Raw genomic sequence first — 25,902 nt, 5'->3', positions numbered from 1 at the left:
GTGATTGGACAACGCTACAGCCAGGGGAGAAGGAGACACCCACAGAGAAAGACTGTGTCTCCTCCCCATTGCTCCGATGTTCAGTATTAGCATACTGAGCGCAAAATTTAAAAAAAAACAGGCAGGGTGGCAGCACAGCGGGAGATATTTATCTCACTTACTACAAACCAATGAAAGGTCCTCTTTAAGTGGGGGTAAAGCTCTGCATTTCCATGCAGTGATCTCCTCCACAGTATGAGGACGAGCTGCTATCGCTCATCCCTGGGCATGGTTCCTGGGCAGCAGATCGCTGTTTAGAACGCACAATCTACTGCCCGGGAACGATGATTGCGGTCTCCGCTCCTCAGATTATTACACCTGATGAAGGAGCGTTTTGGGTGATCTGCTGCACCTTTAGCTGGGCAGATTATCTGGGACAAGCGTTGACATGCTCAATCAGTTGCTCCTGTGGGACATGAACTGCGGGGAGTCTAGGAGAGGCTTATCCCCCTCTCTGCAATAATCACATGCATTTGTATGGGGGGAGCTGGGAGGTACAACTATCCCCCGTGTACGAGCACCTTTACATACAAAGGAGGATTGTCATGTGATCTGTCATTTTTAATGGACCTAATATGAGGTCTTAGGAGATCTGTATAGACAATGGGGGGTTGGTCCAGGGTCTATAATTTTTAGGGAGTCTAAATGACAGGCAAAATACATACAGTATATACATATCACCAGTGCAAGTCCCCTTGTGGGACTAAAAAATGCACAAAAAATAAATTCAAAGAAGGGTTAATTAAAAATCCAGTTATTTCCTTACAAAATGTCTTTATTTAAATTTTTTTAACAAAAAAAAAAGTTAAGTACCTCCCTCCACATAATATGTATCGCTGCATCGGTGCTGACTCAAACCCTCCAACTATCTGTTATTTTTTCAGTACAAAAAAATAGGCTTTCACATCAGCGTTCAGCCTTTGCGTTTTCCTGTTCCGTTATAGGAGCAGGAAAACGGAAAGAACGAATTTGGCACATAACTGAGCCGAACGGAGCCTACGGACCCCATAGACTATAATGGGGTCCGTTATGTTTCCGCTCAGAAGATGATTTTGGAGCGGAGACAAAAGTTGTGCGTGCAGGACTTTTGTCTCCGCTCCAAAATCATCTTCTGAGCGGAAACCTAACGGACCCCATTATAGTCTATGGGGGTCTATGAGGTCCGTAGGCTCCATTATGTGCCAAATCCGTCCTTTCCGTTTTCCTGCTCCTATAACGGAACAGGAGAACGGAAAGGCTGAACGCTGATGTGAACAAGGCCTAAGGCTATAAAAACTTGTAAACTCAGATTGTTAGCTTAAACTTTAAACATGACTATGAGATTCTACTAGGAAAATCACGTTTTACAATAAATGCCCCTTCCTGGATCCCCCCACTGCCCTATCTTCAGCAGAAGATCCGCACACAAAGGAGAAGGCAGCAGCAGCGGCACCATTTGTGAACTGGTGAAGTTCCTGTTCCTGAGGTTTCTTCTGCTGCTATCCAGCCACGGGATAAATAAATAAATAAAACTTTGTTTTCATTGTGTTTGTCTTTTGCTCAGGCTACTTTCACACTAGCGTAGGGGCTCCGCTTGTGAGCTCCGTTTGAAGGCTCTCACAAGCGGCCCCGAACGGATCCGTACTGCCCCAATGCATTCTAAGTGGATGCGGATCCGCTCAGAATGCATCAGTTTGGCACCGTTCAGCCTCCGTTCTGCTCAGCAGGCGGACACCTGAACGCAGCTTGCAGCGTTTTGGTGTCCGCCTGGCCGTGCGGAGGCAAACGGATCCGTCCAGACTTACAATGTAAGTCAATGGGGACGGATCTGTTTGACGTTGACACAATATGGGGCAATTTTAAACGGATCCGTCCCCCATTGACTTTGAATGCAAAGTCTGGACGGATCCGTCTGACTAACAATTAGACTTAGACTTTTTCTGAACTATAATGCAGACGGATCCGTTCTGAAGGGATACCATCGTTTGCATTATAGGTGCGGATCCGTCTGTGCAGACACCAGACGGATCCGCCCTGAACGCAAGTGTGAAAGTAGCCTTAGGCTAGTTTTACACTTGCGGCAGGACGGATCCGACATGCTGTTCACCATGTCGGATCCGTCCTGCGGCTATTTCGCCGTGCCCCCGCTCCGTCCCCATTGACTATAATGGGGACGGGGGCGGAGCTCCGGCGCAGCACTGCTAAAGCCGCTGGACTAAAAAACCTGACATGCAGTAATTTTAGTCCGGCGACCTTAAGCCGTGCACCGCCGTGCTGCGCTGGAGCTCCGCCCCCGTCCCCATTATAGTCAATGGGGACGGAGCGGGGGCACGGCGAAATAGCCGCAGGACGGATCCGACATGGTGAACAGCATGTGGGATCCGTCCTGCCGTAAGTGTGAAAGTAGCCTTAAACTGTTCAATACAGAAGACTGTTGGCTCCTCGCCAGTAGTTCTGTGGTAATGACATGTATGTTGCCTTTCTTTCCTTCATGGAATGTATAAAATACATTCGCATATTAAATACAGAGGAGTCTGAGTCGGAGCATTCATCTACCGACTCCACAGCCCTGAAAGTCAAAACGTGAGTGTGAAAGTCGCCTAAAACGCTCTGTCCACAGAAAAATACAAAGTTCTGGAGATGTGACAATGAAATAAATAAAGAATCCTGGTGAATTGAGGGGATACAGAAAGTAACATGCTGTAGGACCAGGCGGCTCCTGCACAGCAGGGGGCGCTGCACACGCTCGGACAACAGGGGGCGCTGCACACGCTCGGACAGCAGGGGGCGCTGCACACGCCCGGACAGCAGGGGGCGCTGCACACGCTCGGACAGCAGGGGGCGCTGCACACGCTCGGACAGCAGGGGGCGCTGCACACGCTCGGACAGCAGGGGGCGCTGCACACGCTCGGACAGCAGGGGGCGCTGCACACGCCCGGACAGCAGGCGGCAGCTCTTGATTGACGGGCAGTAAGCACGTGATATGTTTTGGTTCCCATGCCGCCGCGCTCCTCCCTGACAGACCGCCCCCATCTCTCTCTCTTCCTGGTGGCCGCCATTTCCTCCGGTGCTGGTGTAGAAAGTCGTAGTATTAGCTGCCGCTTGGTGTTTATCGCTTCTCCCCGGGGTTACGGCCTGAAAGCCCCCAGACTAATGTGCGGCCCCAGCCGGGAGGAGCATGTTCCCTAACTCCCCCAGTGTGGGCCGCAGTCCGCACCCCTCCTCCATACAGCGTCACTCCGGGGAGCTCCTCAGCACAGTGCCGCTGGCTGTGCCCCCCGAGCTGCTGCACGCCCACCTCACCTACCAGAAAAATGCCAAGTGAGTCCGCCGGGGGGGCAGGGGGCGCTGTGGTGGGGGAGGCCAGGGGGCACCCATTCTCACATATTAGGACCGGGTGGGGCCCCATTCTGAGGGGTGACCAGTCCATGGGACTCATTGGGTCTGTGCATATAATGGAAGCCCCCTGCCTGGCTGGAGCTGAGGTGGCCCTACTAGGGCGCCCATCGTTATCTGTGCTCCAGCTGCTGTCATTTAGGCTAAAAACTGTGAATAATTAGCAGTTTAGGTCAGTTTGTGGGTCCATCAAATTGGAAAGTTGGGTAATAACTAATATGGCTGCCAAAGGGATGATCACCCAGCTTTCCCAGGTCACGGAATGGAAAAATCTGACAGAAAGGATGTTTCGGACACTAGTCCCCAGTGATATCCCCCGCAGCACCAGTGTTTGGGTGGTCCCCGACAGTCTTCTCCATAACAAGGAATGACTGTATAATGTATGGTCATGTGACTGCTGCAGCCAATCACTGACCTCAATGAATGGACAGAGCTGTGGTCACATTTGCATCCATTCCTCTGCCTCTACTATGGCTGTAGTAGACGACCTCTGTGTCTCTATAACTACTCCTATCAAACCTGCCCTGTGTGGTCTGATCCTGTAATCGCGTGCAGTAGCGGACAGAAGGACCAGACACAACCAGGGATGCCCCACCTGCCGCCCTCCAGCTGTTTCAAAACTACAACGCCCAACATGCCCTGATAGGTGTAGCCTGTCCCGGCATGCTGGGAGATGTAGTTTTGAAATAGCTGCAGGCCCGCGGGTTGGGCATCCCTGCTGTAGGCTGCCTGGGCATGCTGGGAGTTGTGGTTCTGCAACAACTGGAGGGCCGCAGTTTGGGTATCGACAAAACAATCTCAGACTTTTATTTAGAGCAGTTGTCCGGTTTTAAGAGGAAAACGTACAATCTAGGGAATAGACCTGTGATACGCCGCCTCTCTGGTTCGGATGACAGGGCTCTGCAGTGACATCACATCATCACTAGTGAGGTGCACTGAAGAGGTCAGTGATTGGCTGCAGCAGTCACATGATGTCACTGCAGCAGCTACAATAAGAGCCCTGCCATCAGAACTGGAGCAACAGCATGGGATCTGTCAATTATCTGTTCTTTATTACAGGTTGATCCCCTGAGTTATCCCATTACCTCTTGAATTTGGACAACCCCTTTAAAGAGGATGTCTCACTTAAGCAAACGACATTTATTATGCAGAGAAAGTTAATACAAGGCACTTACTAATGTATTGTGATTACCCATATTGCCTCCTTTACTGGCTTGATTCATTTTTCCATCACATTATATACTGCTCGTTTCCATGGTTACGACCACCCTGTAATCCATCAGAGGTAGTTGTGCTTGCCCACTATAGGAAAAAGTATAGATCATACGAGTGTATTACTGTAGTGCAGCGGCGGCATGAAGCGCACGGCATCATAGCAACCAATGACGCCGTGCGCTCCTGCTCTCAGCAGGATGCCAGGCCGGGATACCACGGACCGCTCACGGCCTTGTGCATTCGGCCTTATAGTGTACAAGCACGACCACCACTGCTGGATTGTATGGTGGTCGTAACCATGGAAACGAGCAGTGTATAATGTGATGGAAACATGAATCCAGCCAGCAAAGAAGGCAATCTGGACATTCACAATACATTAGTAAGAGCCTTGTATTAAAGAGGTTGTCTGGGTTCAGAGCTGAACACGGACATATCCCCATTTTCACCCCGGCAGCCCCCTGACTTGAGCATCAGAGCAGTTCATGCTCCGATGCTCTCCTTTGCCTTGCGCTGGTTCGCGCAGGGCAAAGGCATTTTCTGAAGTTCCGGTGACAAACTGGGCTCTCCTTAGGGCTGCCAGGCGGAGGCTTCCGTCCAGCAGTGAGCCTGGTGACGTCACCGGCACAGATGGGCGGGCTTTAGCGCTGCTCTAGCCTGTAAAACGGTAAGCAGGCTTGGTTTGTACTGTAATTAAACAGATGTGCGCACCATAGGGTAATTCTGCGAGAACCAGAGAGTGGGAGAATACATTGCAAGGCTCACCTTGTAGGGTTGTGCTAATGTTAGGCACAACTCTAATGTATGCTCATCAGAAGGAACCTGAAAACCCCAAGAAGGTAAGTAGTTTGCAGAAGTAAAACGTCCCACGGCGCAAAAAACGTCCACAGGTCACCAGGATCAGGAGTACAGTATTTTATTGCAGCAATACAACGCGTTTCGGGGAATCACTCCCCTTCATCTGGTACAGCCCTTTGTGCCCCCTGATGTGCAGCCCTTTGCACCTGATGAAGGGGAGTGATTCCCCGAAATGCGTTGTATTGCTGCAATAAAATACTGTACTCCTGATCCTGGTGACATGTGGACGTTTTTTTGCGCCGTGGGACGTTTTACTTCTGCTAGCCTGTAAAACGGCTATGGCAGCTCTAAAGCCCGCCCATCACATCCGGTGACGTCACCGAACACACTGCTGGGCAGAAGCCTCCGCCCGGCAGTGTGTTATTGTGAATAAAAGAGCCCTTGCCCTGAGCGATCCAGCGCAGGACAAGGGAGCGCATCGGAGCATGACCTGCTCTGATGCCAACATCACGGGGGCTGCCTGGGTGAAATTATGGGTATGTCCGGGTTCAGCTCTGAACCTGGACAACCCCTTTAACTTTCTCTACATGATAAATGTCACTTGCTGAAGTTAGACCATCCTTTTAAGTCTGTTTCTAAAGTTCTTAATTTAGATGGTTGCAAGGGTGGACAGGCCCTTTAAGAGGCAGCTCCCAGTAATCTCCTAAATAGAATTACTCAGACAGATCGCGCCCATAGAAGCGGTCCTGAGCTGGGACCCTCTTCCAAGTGTCCTAATGGGGCATTTAGACAGGGGTTGTCTTCATGTCCAACCCTTTAATCCACATAAGAGTTTTCTCTTTTTCAGTCAGCTGACTGGTTACAAGGGAGCGTCCGTTATATACGTCGTCTGTGTACGTTGACTGTGAAATATTTCATAACGTGATCTCTTTAGCCTCTCTAGGATGCTGAGTGGGAATGTCCCGTCGATGCCCTCGCAGCCATGGTCTTATGGGAATCGTACCCCCTTAGTCAGTCCGGGATCCTCGCCTTCCCAGTTCCAGAACAGGAAGTGAGTACGGTCAATTGTCACCTGTTTGTCTTCCATTTTTGTACTGTGTCATGCAGGTAGTGAGACATCTGCCTGACCACGTAGGTCCATCAGTTGTCCTGTCTGTATGCCATTCAAATATAACACAGATGGTGACCTGCTAATATGTAACATAACTGCAGTCGGCCCCCAGGACAGAATGCGACCATAGACGCAGGGTGACGCCATCCCTAAATCACTCTATATTTCAGGTGTTCATAAGAATAGATGCCTTTCAAACTGGTGGAGCTTGTTCAGGTTATCATTAGAATTATCATCTTTCAGGTCACAGCACTGCTAATGTTTCCCTATATATTCTCTTAACTGTAGACATCTATTACGTATCCAAAAATCACCAACAAGACCAAGATGAAAATGGAAAATGACCCTGTGCATATTTGCAGATGCAGCATAAAATATAAAATACCAGCCCGCTGATATAGACCCTGTCAGTGGGTAGTCCTCTGGGTGTTGCCACAGTGTGGTCTCTACGGCTGGGGCTACACAGCAACATGTGTCGCCCGACATTTTTGTAATGATAGTCAGTGGTGTCGCACTGTGACCTGTAACATACTGTGACACCAATGGCTATCATTACCAAAACAACTTTTCACCGTCATGAAATCGCTTGACACGTGTCACGGTGTAGCTGCATTGGTTTGCAACACATGTCGCCATGTAGCTTCTCATGCTCCGATGCTCTCCCTTGCCCTGTGCTGTTTTGTTTACATTCCACCCAGCAGTGTTCCTGGTGACGTCACCAGCACTAATGGGCGGGCTTTACTGCTGCTCTAGGCTGTTTTACAGGCTAGGGCAGCGCTAAAGCCCACCTATTAGTGCCGGTGACGTCACTGGATCTAATGAAAAAGCCCTTCAGAGCATGAAATATGAGAGGGGTGAAACGGGATATGTCCGGGTTCAGCTCTGAACCTGGACAAACCCTTTTAAGGGTCCATTCACACGTCCGCAATTTTGTTCCGCATTTTGCGGAATGGAATTGCGGACCCATTCTTTTCTATGGGGCAGCACGATGTGCTGCCCGGATCCGGAATTGCGTATCCGCACTTCCGGGTCCGCAATTCCAATCCCGAAAAATATAGAACATGTCCTATTCTTGTCCGCAATTGCAGACAAGAATAGGCATTTTCTATTAAGTGCCGGCGATGTCCGTGTTTTGCGGATCCACACACACGGACGTCTGAATGGACCCTAAGTACGTATTTTAGTTGTGTTCCCTTTCCGTTACTTTCGTTTTTACATGGGGGATGTATAGTTTTGGGTCATCAGGGGGCAGGGCTATAGCTGTAGTTTGTGTTAGGGTACTTTCCCACTAGCGTTTTTCTTTTCCGGTATTGAGTTCCGTCCTAGGGGCTCAATACCGGAAAAGAACTGATCAGTTTTATCCTATTGCATTCTGAATGGAGAGCAATCCGTTCAGGATGCGTCAGTTCAGTTCCTCTTATGTTTTTTGGCCGGAGAAAATACCGCAGCATGCTGCATTTTTATCTCCGGCCAAAAATCCTGAACACTTGTCGGAATGCCGGATCTGGCATTCATTTCCATAGAAATGTATTAGTGCCGGATCCGGCATTAAAATTGCCGCATAGACGGATCTGTTCTTCCGGTCCACGCATGCGCAGACCTTTAAATCTGTGAAAGAAAAAAAATAAATACCTGATCAGTTTTTCCTGATGACACCGGAGAGATGGATCCGGTATTTCAATGCATTTGTCAGATCCGAATCCGGATGCGTCTGACAAATGCCGTCCGGATTGCCAGAATCCTCTGATGCAAATGTGAAAGTACCCTAAGTGGAAGCTTTCATTATTATTATATTTTTTGTATACTTATTTACTTTTTTGTTATTTATTTTGTATTTGTTTACATTTTGGATACATTGTTTCCCTTGTAAGCTCCCTTTTCACATTACATTAATGTATTTTTATAATTGATTTTCCCTGTATCTGGGACTAAAGTATTAACCCCAGTTACAGGCGATATGCAGCCTTCTTACAAAGGCTGCTGCGCTGACCAGACTTACTAAGGTCTGACTGACCTACTAAGACTTAGGGTCCATTTACACGTCCGTAATTTGGGTCCGCATTCATTCCGCAATTTGCGGACCAATTCACTGTCAATGGGGCTGGAACGGATGCGAATCCACATTTTTGGGATCTGCATCCTATTTTTTGGGATCAGTTTTTTTGGTATCCGCAATTTCGTTCCTGAAAAAAATGGAACGTCCTATTCTTGTCCGCAATTGCGGACCATAAAAGGCATTTTCTATTATAGTGTCTGTGATGTGTGGTCCGCAAATTGCGGATCGCTCATTGCAGGTGTCCGTGTTTTGCGGATCTGCAAAACACTTACGGACGTGTGAATGGAGCCTTAGGCTACTTTCACACTAACGTTAATATTTTCCGGTATTGAGATCCATCATAGGGTCTTAATACCGGAGAAAAACGCTTCCTTTGTGTCCCCATTCATTGTCAGTGGGGACAAAATGTAACTGAACAGAACGGAGCGCTCCAAAATGCATTCCATTCCGTTTGGTTGCATTCCCATACCAAAGAGCATGCTGCGGTTTTCTTTCCGTCCTGGGATGCGGAGCAAGATGGATCCGTCATAACCCCCAATGCAAGTCAATGGGGACGGATCAGTTTTCTCTGACACAATACAAAACTGATCCATCCCCCACTGACTTTCAATGGAGTTCATGACGGATCCGTCTTGGCCATGTTAAAGATAATACAACCGGATCAGTTCATAACGGACGCAGATGGTTGTATTATCAGTAACGGAAGTGTTTTTGCTGATCCCTGCCGGATCCAATAAAAACGCTGGTGTGAAAGTAACCTCAGTAGTTGCAGCAGTAAGTGGCATTGTCACTTCTTGAACAATATTCATGGCTCTTATAAACCGCTGGAAGTCCGCCTGTCTCTGATGGCTAGCTCCCCTCTCATGCAGCTTCACAATTTCCATGCAGACTCTGCTGGAAATTTTAGAACGTCTCTGCAGGTGTTGTTAATGTTCAGTAGTCCACAAGTAGTTAAAAATGGATCTTCTGCATGTAGTACTTTTTTCGGTAGGCTATGCTTAATTTTTTGATTCTTAGTTTCATTTTTAATGCAGTATTACTTGTGGTCCTGGCTTTGGTGCATGTTTCACTCTAAACAAGCCGCATATAGAGTGTCTCATGTGTACCACCTGGATGATGAGTGTCCTCGGAGTATGCAGTTGTGAGGCACATCGGGATCTCCATGGGGCTGGTACAGCTGCTTGTTAAATCAAAATAGCTTTTAGAAAAAAAAAAAGTTCTTGCATCAGGTAACAGTAGAAGATGGTATTTTTCATCTTCAGCTGAACTAGCCTGGCTTTCTTAGCCTCTGTTCATACCACATCTATGATATACAGCTTACCTTATACCAGGGGTGTATACTTTGAATACCTTGAGGGGTGTAGTTTCTAGAATGGGGTCATTTTTGGGTGGTTTCTAGAATGTAAGCCTCATTTACTTCTAAACTTCTAAGCCTTGTAACGTCCCCCAAAAATAAAATGTCATTCCCAAAATGATCCTAACATGAAGTAGACATATGGGGAATGTAAAGTAATAATTTTTGTAGGTATTACTATGTATTATGGAAGTAGAGAAATTGAAACTTGGAAATTTGCAAATGTTTCAAAATTTTTGGCAAATTTGGTATTTTAAAAATATAATTATTATTTTTTACTCCATTTTACCACTGTCATGAAGTACAATATGTGACGAAAAAACATTCTCAGAATGGCCTGGATAAGTCAAAGCGTTTTAAAGTTATCAGCACTTAAAGTGACACTGGTCAGATTTGCAAAAAATGGTTAAGTCCTTAAAGGGAACCTGTCACGTCGATTTTGGGTATAGAACTGAGGACATGGGTTGCTAGATGGCCGCTAGCACATCCGCAATATCCAGTCCCCAAAGCTCTGTGTGCTTTTATTGTGTAAAAAAAAAAAGATTTGATACATATGCAAATTAACCTGAGATGAGTCAGAGCTTGAAAATATGACTCTTCTCTGGTCACATAAGTAAGATATGACTTTTTTATGCTAATTTGCATATGTATCAAATCGTTTTTTTTACACAATAAAAGCACACAGAGCTACGGGGACTGGGTATTACAGATGTGCTAGCGGCCATCTAGCAACCCATGTCCTCAGCTCTATACACAGAATCCCGGTGACAGGTTCCCTTTAAGGTGAAATAGGGCTGAGTCCTTAAACAGAACCTTTCACTTGTAAAAACTTTGTGAACTAAGTATGCTGCCATGTAGAGCGGCGCCCAAGGATCTCACTGCACTTACTATTATCCCCGGGCGCCGCTCCGTTCTCCCGTTATGGCCTTCGGTACCTTTGCTCCTTAAGTTATAGTAGGCGGTGTCTTCCCTTGTCCTGTAGGCGTCTCCTTCTCCTAGGCTGCAGCGCTGGCCAATCGCAGCTCACAGCCTGGGAGGTTTTTTTCTCCCTAGCTATTAGCTGTGCTTTGCGATTGGCCAGCGCTGCAGCCTAGGAGAAGGAGACGCCCACAGGACAAGGGAAGACACTGCCTACTATAACTTAAGGAGCAAAGGTACCGGAGGGCATAACGGGAGAACGGAGCGGCGCCCGGGGATAATAGTAAGTGCAGTGAGATCCCCGGGCGCCGCTCTATATGGCAGCATTTTTAGTTCACATAGTTTTTACAAGTGAAAGGTCCTCTTTAACCTTCTCAGGACCGCCGTACGCAGGATTGCGTCTTTGCGGCGGCCCTGCTCTTCTGGGTGGACGCGCCGGCGCGTCCTCTCGCGAGACGCGAGATTTCCTGTGAACGCGCGCTCGTTCACAGGAACGGAAGGTAAGAGAGTGGATCTCCAGCCTGCCAGCGGCGATCGTTCGCTGGCAGGCTGGAGATGTGATTTTTTTAACCCCTAACAGGTATATTAGACGCTGTTTTGATAACAGCGTCTAATATACCTGCTACCTGGTCCTCTGGTGGTCCCCTTTGTTTGGATCGACCACCAGAGGACACAGGTAGCTCAGTAATATGTTGCACCAAGCACCACTACACTACACCCCCCCTGTCACTTATTAACCCCTTGATCACCCCTGATCACCCCATATAGACTCCCTGATCACACCCCTGTCATTGATTACCCCCCTGTCATTGATCACACCCCTGTAAAGCTCTTTCAGATGTCCGCATGATTTTTACGGATCCACTGATAGATGGATCGGATCCGCAAAACGCATACGGACGTCTGAATGGAGCCTTACAGGGGCGTGATCAATGACTGTGGTGATCACCCCATATAGACTCCCTGATCACGCCCCTGTCATTGATCACCCCCCTGTAAAGCTCCATTTAGATGTCCGCATGATTTTTACGGATCCACTGATAGATGGATCGGATCCGCAAAACGCATACGGACGTCTGAATGGAGCCTTACAGGGGCGTGATCAATGACTGTGGTGATCACCCCATATAGACTCCCTCATCACCCCCTGTCATTGATTACCCCCCTGTCATTGATCACACCCCTGTAAAGCTCCATTCAGACGTCCGCATGATTTTTACGGATCCACTGATAGATGGATCGGATCCGCAAAACACATACAGGCGTCTCCAGGGGGGGTGATCACCCCATATAGACTCCCTGATCACCCCCCCCCCCGTCATTGATCACCCCCCCCCCCCCCCGTCATTGATCACCCCCCCCCGTCATTGATCCCCCCCCCCTGTCATTGATCACCCCCCCCTGTCATTGATCACCCCCCCCCTGTCATTGATCACCCCCCCCCGTCATTGATCACCCCCCCCCTGTCATTGATCACCCCCCCCCTGTCATTGATCACCCCCCCCTGTCATTGATCACCCCCCCCCTGTCATTGATCACCCCCCCCCTGTCATTGATCACCCCCCCCCTGTCATTGATCACCCCCCCCCTGTCATTGATCACCCCCCCCCTGTCATTGATCCCCCCCCCCCTGTCATTGATCACCCCCCCCCTGTCATTGATCACCCCCCCCCCTGTCATTGATCACCCCCCCCCTGTCATTGATCACCCCCCCCCTGTCATTGATCACCCCCCCCCCCTGTCATTGATCACCCCCCCCCCCTGTCATTGATCACCCCCCCCCCCCTGTCATTGATCACCCCCCCCCCTGTCATTGATCACCACCCCCCCCCTGTCATTGATCACCCCCCCCCCCCCTGTCATTGATCACCCCCCCCCCCCCTGTCATTGATCACCCCCCCCCCTGTCATTGATCACCCCCCTGTCAGGCTGCATTCAGATGTCCGTATGATTTTTACGGATCCACGGATACATGGATCGGATCCACGGATACATGGATCGGATCCGCAAAACACATACGGACATCTGAATGGAGCCTTATAGGGGGGTGATCACCCCATATAGACTCCCTGATCACCCCCCTGTCATTGATCACCCCCCTGTAAGGCTCCATTCAGACATTTTTTTGGCCCAAGTTAGCGGAAATTTTTTTTTTTTTTTCTCACAAAGTCTCATATTCCACTAACTTGTGTCAAAAAATAAAATCTCACATGAACTCACCATACCCCTCACAGAATCCAAATGCGTAAAATTTTTTTAGACATTTATATTCCAGACTTCTTCTCACGCTTTAGGGCCCCTAGAATGCCAGGGCAGTATAAATACCCCACATGTGACCCCATTTCGGAAAGAAGACACCCCCAGGTATTCCGTGAGGGGCATATTGAGTCCATGAAAGATTGAAATTTTTGTCCCAAGTTAGCGGAAAGGGAGACTTTGTGAGAAAAAATAAATAAATATCAATTTCTGCTAACTTGTGCCAAAAAAAAAAAATTTCTATGAACTCGCCATGCCCCTCATTGAATACCTTGGGGTGTCTTCTTTCCAAAATGGGGTCACATGTGGGGTATTTATACTGCCCTGGCATTCTAGGGGTCCTAAAGCGTGAGAAGAAGTCTGGGATCCAAATATCTAAAAATGCCCTCCTAAAATGAATGTGGGCCCCTTTGCGCATCTAGGCTGCAAAAAAGTGTCACACATGTGGTATCGCCGTATTCAGGAGAAGTTGGGCAATGTGTTTTGGGGTGTCATTTTACATATACCCATGCTGGGTGAGATAAATATCTTGGTCAAATGCCAACTTTGTATAAAAAAATGGGAAAAGTTGTCTTTTCCTGAGATATTTCTTTCACCCAGCATGGGTATATGTAAAAAGACACCCCAAAACACATTGCCCAACTTCTCCTGAATACGGCGATACCACGTGTGACACTTTTTTGCAGCCTAGGTGGGCAAAGGGGCCCACATTCCAAAGAGCACCTTTCGGATTTCACCGGCCATTTATTACAGAATTTGATTTCAAACTCCTTACCACACATCTGGGCCCCTAGAATGCCAGGGCAGTATAACTACCCCACAAGTGACCCCATTTTGGAAAGAAGACACCCCAAGGTATTCGCTGATGGGCATAGTGAGTTCATGGAAGTTTTTATTTTTTGTCACAAGTTAGTGGAATATGAGACTTTGTAAGAGAAAAAAAAAAAATCATCATTTTCCGCTAACTTGTGACAAAAAATAAAAAGTTCTATGAACTCACTATGCCCATCAGCGAATACCTTAGGGTGTCTACTTTCCGAAATGGGGTCATTTGTGGGGTGTTTCTACTGTCTGGGCATTGTCGATACTCAGGAAACATGACAGGTGCTCAGAAAGTCAGAGCTGCTTCAAAAAGCGGAAATTCACATTTTTGTACCATAGTTTGTAAATGCTATAACTTTTACCCAAACCATTTTTTTTTTTATCAAAGACATGTAGAACAATAAAGTTAGAGCAAAATTTATATATGGATCTCGTTTTTTTTGCAAAATTTTACAACTGAAAGTGAAAAATGTCATTTTATTTGCAAAAAAATAGTTAAATTTCGATTAATAACAAAAAAGTAAAAATGTCAGCAGCAATGAAATACCACCAAATGAAAGCTCTATTAGTGAGAAGAAAAGGAGGTAAAATTCATTTGGGTGGTAAGTTGCATGACCGAGCAATAAACGGTGAAAGTAGTGTAGGTCAGAAGTGTAAAAAGTGGCCTGGTCATTAACCCCTTAAGGACACAGCCTTTTTACACCTTAGGACCAGGCCATTTTTTGAAAATCTGACCAGAGTCCCTTTAAGTGCTGATAACTTTAAAGCGCTTTGACTTATCCAGGCCGTTCTGAGATTGTTTTTTCGTCACATATTGTACTTCATGACACTGGTAAAATGGAGTAAAAAAAATAATTTTTTTTGCACCAAAAAATACCTAATTTAACAAAAATTTGGAAAAATTAGCAAATTTCAAAGTTTCAGTTTCTCTACTTCTGTAATACATAGTAATACCCCCAAAAATTGTGATGACTTTACATTCCCCATATGTCTACTTCATGTTTGAATTGTTTTGGGAATGATATTTTATTTTTTGGGGATGTTATAAGGCTTAGAAGTTTAGAAGCAAATTTTGAAATTTTTCAGAAATTTACAAAAACTCAATTTTTAGGGACCAGTTCAGGTCTCAAGTCACTTTGCGAGGCTTACATTATAGAAACCACCCAAAAATGACCCCATCTAAGAAACTACACCCCTCAAGGTATTCAAAACTGATTTTGCATATGTTGTTAACCCTTTAGGTGTTGCACAAGAGTTATTGGCAAATGGGGAGGAAATTTGAGAATTTCATTTTTTTGTCTAATTTTTCATTTTAACCCATTTTTTCCACTAACAAACCAAGGGTTAACAGCCAAACAAGACTGTATCTTTATTGCCCTGACTCTGCCGTTTACAGAAACACCCAATATGTGGCCGTAAACTACTGTACGGCCACACAGCGGGGCGTAGAGGGAAAGGTGTGCCGTATGGTTTTTGGAAGCCAGATTTTTATGGACTGGTTTATTTACACCATGTCCCATTTGAAGCCCCCTGATGCACCCCTAGAGGAGAAACTCCCTAAAAGTGACCCCATCTAAGAAACTACACCCCTCAAGGTATTCAAAACTGATTTTACATACGTCGTTAACCCTTTAGGTGTTGCTCAAGAGTTATTGGCAAATGGCGATGAAATTTGAGAATTTCATTTTTTTGCCTAATTTTCCATTTTAACCCATTTTTTCCACTAACAAAGCAAGGGTTAACAGCCAAACAAGACTGTATCTTTATTGCCCTGACTCTGCTGTTTACAGAAACACCCAATATGTGGCCGTAAACTACTGTACGGCCACACAGCGGGGCGTAGAGTGAAAGGTGCGCCGTTTGGTTTTTGGAGGGCTGATTTTGCTGGACTGTTTTTTTGGCACCATGTCCCATTTGAAGCCCCCCTGATGCACCCCTAGAGTAGAAACTCCATAAAAGTGACCCCATCTAAGAAACTACACCCCTCAAGGTATTCAAAACTGATTTTACAAACTTTGTTAACCCTTTAGGTGTTGCACAAGATTTAATGGAAAATAGAGATACAATTTCAAAATTTCACTTTTTTGGCAGATTTTCCATTTTAATATTTTTTTTCCAGTTACAAAGCAAGGGTTAACAGCCAAACCAAACTCAATATTTATGGCCCTGATTCTGTAGTTTACAGAAACACCCCATATGTGGTCGTAAACTGCTGTACGGGCACACGGCAGGGCGCAGAAGGAAAGGAATGCCATACGGTTTTTGGAAGGCAGGTTTTGCTGGACTGTTTTTTTTTTACACCATGTCCCATTTGAAGCCCCCCTGATGCACCCCTAGAGTAGAAACTCCAAAAAAGTGACCCCATTTTAGAAACTACGGGATAGGGTGGCAGTTTTGTTGGTACTAGTTTAGGGTACATATGATTTTTGGTTGCTCTATATTACACTTTTTGTGCGGCAAGGTAACAAGAAATAGCTTTTTTGGCACCGTTTTTTTTTTTGTTATTTACAACATTCATCTGACAGGTTAGATCATGTGGTAATTTTATAGAGCAGGTTGTCACGGACACGGCGATACCTAATATGTATACAATTTTTTTTATTTATGTAAGTTTTACACAATGATTTCATTTTTAAAACCAAAAAAATGTTTTAGTGTCTCCATAGTCTAAGAGCCATAGTTTTTTCAGTTTTTGGGCGATTATCTTAAGTAGGGTCTCATTTTTTGCGGGATGAGATGACGGTTTGATTGGCATCTATTTTGGGGTGCATATGACTTTTTGATTGCTTGCTATTACACTTTTTGTGACGTAAGATGACAAAAAATGGCTTTTTTTACACCGTTTTTATTTTTATTTTTTTACGGTGGTCATCTGAGGGGTTAGATCATGTGATATTTTTATAGAGCCGGGCGATACGGACGCGGCGATACCTAATATGTATACTTTTTTTTTATTTATGTAAGTTTTACACAATGATTTCATTTTTGAAACAAAAAAAATGATGTTTTAGTGTCTCCATAGTCTAAGAGCCATAGTATTTTCAGTTTTTGGGCGATTATCTTGGGTAGGGTATGATTTTTGCGGGATGAGATGACGGTTTGATTGTTACAATTTTGGCGTACATGCGACTTTTTTGATCACTTTTATTACCTTTTTTGGGAAGTAAGGTGGGCAAAATTTCAATTTCATCATAGTTTTTTATTTTTTATTTTTATGGTGTTCACCGTTCGGGTAAAGTAACATGACCGTTTTATAGATCAGGTCGTTACGGACGCGGCGATACCAAACATGTGTAGGGAATTTTATTTTTTTCATTTTTTATCAGTGATAAATGTGTTTTTTGATTTTTACTTTTTTTTCACTTTTATTCACTTTTTTTGACCCAGACCCACTTGGTTCTTGAAGATCCAGTGGGTCTGATGTCTGTATAATACAGTACAGAACAATATATATTGTACTGCACTGTATTTTACTTACACTGAACAGATCTATGCCTTTCAGCACAGATCTGTTCAGCACCATGGACAGCAGGACGCCTGAGAGGCGTCCTGTTGCCATGGGAACCTTCCCCGTCTGCTCAGAACTTCGCAGACGGGGAAGGGTAAGGAGGGGATCTCTCGGGGGGCTGTCTGGGGGCTCTCTCCCTCTCCATCGGGGGGCTGCAAAGGCACAGCAGCCCCCCGATGGGAGAGGGAGGGAGCTCCCTGCGCTGTTAACCTTTTACATACAGCGGTCCGTACGGACCGCTGTATGGAAAGGGTTAAACGGCTGACATCGCATCGCAGATGTCAGCCGTTTATACCAGGGTGCCAGCAATGTGCTGGCACCCTGGTATCCCCACTGAACACCAATGAATTTTCAAGGGGAGGCGGGCGGGGGATCGCGATCCCGCCTGCCGCACCGCCCGCCTCCCGCACCGCCCACACCGCCCGCAACCCTCCCCCTGCACCTCCCGCCACCATAAAAATCATTCGGGGGTGCAGGGGGGGGTGAATAAAACTTTTTTTAGGCACAGCAAGTTTCTGATCCCCGCGGTCAGGGACCGCGGGGACCAGAAACTGCAGAAATCGCAGCAAACCGCAGGTCTGAATTGACCTGCGGTTTGCCGCGATCGCCGACATGGGGGGGTCACGGGACCCCCCCGCGCATTTAGCCTAGGTGCCTGCTCAATGATTTGAGCAGGCACCGGGTTCCGATCACTGCCGGCCGGGCGGCAGTGATCGGAACAACACATGACGTACCGGTACGTCATGTGTCCTTAAGTACCAGGACATCATGACGTACCGGTACGTCGTGTCCTTAAGAGGTTAAGGGTGTTTAAGCACTGGGGGCTGAGGTGGTTAAGGAGTTAAGGGCCAGTGTGTGAACTAACAGTGGTGCCAGGAAAGTTTAGCTGGTTTTTAAAATGTTTTAATAGCTTTCCTGTTGTAACTAAAATGCCTTATCAGATTTGCTGCCTACTTCATAATCCTAAAGATATGTAGCAGACGGTCCTATACATCTCCCATTTCATTAGCAGTGTATATGTGTCATGTTCCTTCTGTTTTAAATGTGTTGTAATTAGAATCTAAAGGTGAAGTCCTTTCCATCTGCACAACTTGTGTGGTTTTGGGTTATGGTTAGTCTCTCACCCCCAAAATGATTTCCTGGGGCTCTGCTCTGTGATTATGGTTGTGGGTTCTCCCCACTTGCTTCCTCCTATTAATGATCCAGCATGTGGAAGATTAGATTGCAGGACGGCACTTAAAGCAGAGTTCCCCAACTCCAGTCCTCAGGGCCCACCTACCAGTCAGGATTTGAGAATATCCCACAGAATGAACACCTGTGGTAAGGCCTAAGGCATTGACACTAATTATATCACCTGCTCAATACTAGGGAAACCCTAAAAACATGACCCTGAGGACTGGAGTTGAGGAACACTGACTTAAAGGGTTTATCCTGGTAAATCTAATGATGACCTATCCTCAGATCCACTGATCAGCTGCTTTTAAAGGTGTTGTCTCACTTCAGCAAAAAGCATTTATGATGTAGAGGAAGTTAATACAAGACACTTACTAATGTATTGTGATTGTCCATATTGCCTCCTTTGCTGGCTGGATTCGTTTTCCCATCACATTATACACTGCTCGTTTCCATGGTTACGACCTCCCTGCAATTCATTAGTAATCGCTATGCTTTCACACTATAGGAAAAGGGACTAGCCTATGTGCGCTCCCATGGTCCCGGCCACCAGAGAGGCCAGCACTTTTTCCTATAGTATGCATGCACGACCACCACTGATGGATTGCAGGGTGGTCGTAACCATGGAAACGAGCAGTGTATAATGTGATGGGAAAACGAATCCAGCCAGCAAAGGAGGCAATATGGACAATCACAATACATTAGTAAGTGTCTTGTATTAACTTCCTCTGCAGATCAGTCCTATTCACTTCAATGTAGCTGAGCTGCGCCTAAGCCAGGTGACCGATGTACGGCGACATCACATGGCCGAGGTACTCATGGAGCGTAGGCCTCTTCTAATACCTGATCAGCAGGGGTTCTGGGTGTCTGACCCTGCCAATCTGATATTGTTGACCTGTCTTGGAGATAGGTCATCAATATAATTTACTGAGTAACCCCTTTTAAGATTTAGAGAGAAAAACTGAATTGGAGTTATACTTGGGGAATATAGAGCTGATATAAACATAACATTGTAGTCAAATTTCTCATATGTTCAGTGTCAAGATGTGCACAGTGAATTTGGGTTCTTTTTTGCCCAGATTACCATTTTTACTTAGACAATTTCTGCACATTGAATCACTATTATGGTAAGCGCCTCCAACAGTTTGCTTCCTCACTTGAACTTGTATTGCCTATATAAGTGGTGCCCTTCACATTCATGGTACCCATGATATTATCTCTGTTGTAGGCTCACCTTTGTATACTCGTCATCTGGTGGTGGTTTAAGCTGCGATAGAGGAGAAAGTTGCATTTTTTTTAAATTCTTTTCTTTTTGCTTTTTCATCCAGGAGGAGAAGTGACGAGGGAATTGATCAATATGATCTGAAGAGGCAGAGGTTCCAGTCCCCTCCACAGCCACCTTCTATCTTTCAGCAGTCAGTGCCTTTCAGCGATGACCTCTATTACTCCTTTTCAGGGATGCCATTGCGGCAGGCCCCTCAGATCCCTGATGTAAATGGTCGTGTTCCGTCTTCAGGAGACTCTTGGTTGTTTGAAGAAGTAGAAACCACTTTGCCTGTTGCTAATGACAAGGTAGAACGGGGAGCAAGCTTTTGTTTGCCATTATACTTTTTGGGCTTTTTATGAATGACATGGCTTGGGTGCTATTACCTTGTCCTGGGTTCAATTCTGATCTGCATATTTCTATTCACTAGGGTTTCCTTCAGTTACTCTACATTCTAAAGGGCTCCTTCTGCCTTGCGATCGGACTCCCCATGGTAGAATTATGGGGCTCTGATCGGGTGCCATTACAGACTGGGGCTTTGGGAAACTTCCTAGGCCTGTCATGGCTAACTGCCTGAAAAGCCTTGCACGAGGCACAACTTCTCAGGAAGCGTGTCAGAATCCCATAGATTACAATAGTATTCAGTGAGCACCACAGCCTTTTCAAATAATTGCTCAGTGGTGGGTGTCAGAACCCCATCAATTACATCCTAGTTGTCACTATTAAACACTCGGACAACCCCTTTAATAAAAAACACCAAAAAAATGATTTTTAGCCCAAAATGAGTAAAAACACCCCCTGGAGGTGGCCATAGCCTTTATGGCTATATTGATTGTAATTTTACTGGTAAAGCTGTGTTCACATCCCTCAGATTCCTGTCTTGCGACCAGGCAATTTACTAGAGAAAATACTGAGGCTTGTTGCACTATTTTGTACCGTATCTTTGATGGAATCTACGATTAAGGCTCCAGTGCAGATTCCATCAAAACTACGGTACAAAATGGCGCAGTATGCCGCACTATTTTCTCCAGTAAAATGCCAGGTCACATGACAGGAATCGGATGGTTTTCATCATATTCCATCATGTGACGGACTCTGCATTTCTATTTTCTCTGTTCTCCCCTAATGCAGCCTAAGCTGTAAATGTACTTTTAGCCTCATTTATCAAAGGTAACAAAAAAGGCACAGGTTAGTGACATAAATATACAGCTGCCAATAGTTGCATATTACAGACAATTCCAAACACATCAGAGGCATGCACGTATTCATAAGGCCAATTGCTTTTTCTAATTTCAGTGCTCAAAATATGCCATTATTAATAAAGGTGTTGAACTAATGTCACTAGGGTTGTTTCGGGTATTGAATTTTCGATACCCAATCGATACTTTAGTGATTTGCCTTTTATCGATACTAGGCTGTGCTACTGCACAGCCCAGTATCGGAGAACATTCATCGCACTACTCTCAGCGCTGCCATGTTCCTTAAGCAGCACGGGGAGAAGGAAGGGGAGGGGAAGAGGGGAGGGCGCACTGCGCCACGAATGATAACTAACGTTTAATACATTACAAATACAGGCGGCAGAAATGCATTGCCGGAACCCGACCGCTGACGGGGCGCTGCGATCTGCGCCAATTAACCCCTCAGGTTCCGCACCTGAGGGGTTAACTGCTGCTGATCGCAATTCCCTGTCAGAGGTCGGGTGCCAGCAATGTGTTTCTGCCGCCGGCTGTATTAAACGTTAATTAGCATTGGTGGCGCAGTGCGCCCTCCTCTCCTCCCCCAGTATTAAAATCATTGGTAGCGCAGTGCGCCCTCCCCCCCACCCCCGGTATTAAAATCATTGGTGGCAGTGGCCACAGAGTCCCCTCACCTCCTCCTCATTGGCGGCAGTGGCAGCTTCTGATAATCCTGGGGCTCCGATCGGGTTACCATGGCAACCAGGACTCTACTGAAGCCCTGGCTGCCATAGTCGGCTCCCTGCTGCTGTGTGTACTATGCACAAATCTCATATGCGGTGAACGCCGTAAAATAAAAACCGCGCTATTCGCCTTTTTTTTTTTTTGTCACCTTGTCCCCCCAAAAAATAGGATAGGACTGTTTGATTATGGGCCGGACGTTCCATAAAATGCCGAATGCATGCAGCTTTTTTTGACGTTTAATTTTTTTTGCATGGTATCGAGTATCGAAACTGAATAAAAATTTTGGTATCGAAACAATCCTAGATGTCACCATAAAAAATATAAAAAATAGTTTGTATTCATGAGAAATTAAGTTGTAAGTTCCACTAGAGCAGAGATCAGCAACCTCCGGCACTCCAGCTGTTCTGAAACTACAATTCACAGAATCCTCCTTTTAGTTCTGTGGCAGTTACAAGAACAGCCAAGTAAGTTTGCATACTGGAAGTTGTAGTTTTACAGCAGCTGGAGTGCCGAAGGTTGCTGATCCCTGCACTAGACTCGGGAACCAATGTGAGTGCATTCTCTTTATGGTATATGTTGGTGCTATATAGATAATGAATAATAATAAAACAAATAATTTTAATTTTTTTTTTTTTTTCACACAGCTGAGTCAGCAGATTCTGGACTTGTTTCAAGCTTGTCAGCAGCAAATCTCTGACTTGAAGAAGAAAGATATTTGTCGGGCAGAACTCCAGAGGGAAATTCAGCAAATATTTCCCCGTAGGTGTCTCCGTGTAGAGTTCCATGAATATTTGTGAAAAGTATTGCAGTTTTATTAATTGCCTCCTCTTACTTGTATCCTGTTTATCCTCTTTTTGTAGAGAGCAGGCTGTACCTGGTTGGCTCATCACTTAACGGGTTTGGCACAAGGAGCAGTGATGCAGATTTGTGTTTAGTAATAAAAGATGAGCCGGTGAGTTCACTAATGTTTAGTGACAATGTGCCATAAATCCAACATTACTTATGAATTAAGAGCAGTATTTACTGACTAACTGGCTATAAGTCTACATTGACACTTTTTTTTCACTGCTGTATGTTAAAATGGCAAAACTGTCCATTTATAACACGTGTTTTTGACTGATGCCTTTCTGAGAAACTAATGTAAATGGTCCCCTTCAACTGTACGGGGGCTGTCTGTAAGTGAAAAAGGACAAAATAGGACACGTTCCATTTTTTTGATGTCTGTTATTCACTGGCCATCCAAAAATCTGCGGTTTGAATAAGCCCTACCTCTACTACTTCTTCTCAAAACGAACGTGTGATGGCCGGTAAAAAAAAAAATGTCTACACATCCATTTTTCACTATCGTGTGATTGTAGCCTAAGACTTTTATAGATTAACCTTTCATTGAAAATGAACAACGTGAATTGATTTTTTACGGCTCTTGTAGGCCAACAGTGCAGAATTTGGAGAGTACAGGGATATTTTTCTATGTAAAACGAGTGTAAGATGTGTGCATTTCTTCTGCAAATCCTGGCCCAATACAGGTCTGGTCACCCAAACTGACTGCATCCAAAGAACCTGCATTTAGTTGATTATACCTCCTATTGGCCTTTGATTTGTGGTTGTAATACAGAAGCAGAAATGCACCATATTATGTTTATCTAAGGGTTGTTGCGGGTATACTTTTGTTCCGGTATCGATACGATACCTGCGCAGCCTAGCATTAGAGAACATGGAGCGCGCTGCTGTCAGCGCACACCGTGTTCTCCTCAGCAGCACAGGGGAGAAGGAGTCACTCCCCCCCCACCCCGTGCTGCTGCTGCTGCCAATAAGAGAGAGGGGCGGGCGCACTGCGCCACCAATGAAAGTTAACGTTTAATACAAATACAGGTGCCGGCAGCAGAATCACATAGCCGCGATCAGTGGCAGTTAACCCCTCAGGTGCGGCACCTAAGGAGTTAACTGCTGCTGATCGCAGCTCCCAGCTATGTGATTCTGCTGCCGGCTCCTGTATTAAAAGTTAATTATCATTGGTGGTGCAGTGCGCCCGCCCCCCTCCCTCCCCAGTATTAAAAACATTGGTGGTGCAGTGTACCTGAAATAAACGCTTTCCCTAAATAAAGTATATTACAAAAATGTTCACTGTCCCTACACATTAGCAAAAAAAATAAAAAATTGAAACTGCAGTTACACTTTATACACTTGTCTAGGCAACAGACCGTCCCACTTTTACAGGGACACTTGGCAAACACCTAGCTGGAGCTATGTCAATGTTTGACTCCTTCCAGGGTCCTGAATGAAGATAAAAGTGGATTCAGATAGTATCTATTAAAATTCTTACCAAACATCGAGTTCAGATGAGATACTTTAAAAGTGGAGAAAAATGAGTTGAGGAAGTAGCACTTCTCTGAGAATTTTTATTAGTGTGACTCAGGTCGGTACTTGTTTAGAAGTGTAAGCACATTTACTTCTGCAATGTAGTCTTTCTTGTGTGTCAAGCGTTATGAAAACTGTGTGATATCAATCTTTCTAAATATGAACCTGTTGCACACAAGTGAATAGTAAGATCAGTCATGATGAATATGGTGCGGTCTACAGATGTTTCTAATATCCCAGCCCCAACTTAATTTCTTTAATATCGTTGTACGAGTGCAGAGAAGGCATAGTCCAATAACCGGCACAAAGGGTGCTGCCGTATCTGCTAACAAGCTGTGTCCATCTTTGCAACTATTTTTGTTAGGGTCCATTCACACATCCGCAAAATTGCGGATCTGATGCGGACCCATTTATTTTCAATGGGGCCGCAAAAGATGCAGACGGCACACTGTGTGCTGTCTGCATCCGCACTTCCATTCCGCGGCCCCTGAACAAAATAGAACATCTCCTATTCTTGTCTGCAGCCACGGACAAGAAAAAGCATTTGTATCATAGTGGTGGCCATGTGCGGTCCGCAAAATGCGGAATGCACATAGCCATTGTCCGTGTTTTGCACACCGCAAAACAGTTGTGGACGTGTGAGTGGACCCTTATTGTTTGTTATTCATCTATAATAAAGAAGCAGTTTTGCACTAAGCACACAAAGTGTAAGCTCCTCCCTCTTCAGCTATACCCTTCCTACAGGAACCAAGCTAAATCAGTTTTAGCTTAGTGTCTGTAGGAGGCAGACCTCCCTGCGTTGCAGGTCTGCTAATTTTTTATTTTTTTTCTTATTTCCTTTAGAGGGAAGCTTCAGGCAGTCCGTAAAACTGCCTGCACTCCCACACAGGAGACCAGGGGGTCACCCAAACCCCCTGCTCCGCTCCTTGCTCCGGAAGAAAAGGAGGACCAGAGGTTCCTGTAAAAACCTCTGTCTCCCGCCAGCATTCGCATCACCATGGCCACCCACCGCAAGTCCCCTCTGTTTCCGGTGTAGCGTCCCTCACCAAGGGGCTACACACCGAAGGTGGTGATCCAGCTGGAGCCAGAGGGGCAGAAGACGCTGGACAGGTGAATATAAAGTTTGGAGACTGCCCATAGTGCCCCCCCCCCCCCCCCCCCCCCCCCCCTCCAGTACCCTCTCCTCTCCACATGTGATGGTCCCCATGTGGTCGCCCTGTTCTATGGGCAGTAATGAGAGCCCGTTAAATGGCACCTTGGGGCGTCTGTCTTCCAGGGCCAGCGTGCAGGGCTCAGGGGGCTGCTCCTGCTGTGTGGTCGCACGCCGCGGCACGTCCTTCTGTGGCTTCCTTGTTCTGGCGGCTTCTTGGTTGGCGCGTCGGCCCTGTTCTGGGGCAGTCGGGGCCATTGTTAATTGAGGCCCCGGCTTCTGTGTGGCTTATTCTTCCCTGGCCGCCCTCTGGGTTCGGCCATGGATGCCGGCGTGTGTTGCGGCGGGGGCAAGAGATGATGGGCGGGTATTGAGAGCCGATGTCATTTTGGAGGCAGGGCGAACACAAGCAGCAGAGCAGAAGGAGAATGGGCTCTGCCCACTTTTGGATTCAAAGCACCTGGCGGGACGCTGATGGACTGGCTTGCTGCTTGGAAGGACACAGGCTGGGTAAGTGCTGTTTTGTCACTTCTTAAAGGGCCTAACCTTCCCCTGTTCCTCAGGATTGTCACTATGTCTGAGCCCAGAC

General features: G+C 46.1%; 1 protein-coding gene across 2 annotated transcripts in view; it reads left to right on the top strand.

The window, feature by feature from the left end:
• The first annotated feature begins 3,053 nt into the window (after positions 1 to 3,053).
• TENT2 (terminal nucleotidyltransferase 2) overlaps positions 3,054 to 25,902 on the top strand; it is a 58,425-nt gene continuing 35,576 nt past the window's right edge. For both annotated transcript variants that reach the window (XM_040421379.1, XM_040421378.1), the window contains exons 1-5: positions 3,054 to 3,339; positions 6,359 to 6,475; positions 19,951 to 20,194; positions 22,450 to 22,564; positions 22,666 to 22,757. In XM_040421379.1, coding sequence (XP_040277313.1) covers positions 3,197 to 3,339; positions 6,359 to 6,475; positions 19,951 to 20,194; positions 22,450 to 22,564; positions 22,666 to 22,757 — 711 coding nt within the window. In that variant the 5' untranslated portion in view covers positions 3,054 to 3,196. The remainder of the gene's footprint in view (positions 3,340 to 6,358; positions 6,476 to 19,950; positions 20,195 to 22,449; positions 22,565 to 22,665; positions 22,758 to 25,902) is intronic.

Source organism: Bufo bufo, chromosome 2, assembly GCF_905171765.1.
Source record: "Bufo bufo chromosome 2, aBufBuf1.1, whole genome shotgun sequence".
In the NCBI taxonomy this organism is placed as follows: Eukaryota; Metazoa; Chordata; class Amphibia; order Anura; family Bufonidae; genus Bufo; species Bufo bufo.
The sequence above is the reverse complement of the archived record's forward strand: the minus strand, read 5'-3'. Positions and strand labels throughout refer to the sequence as shown.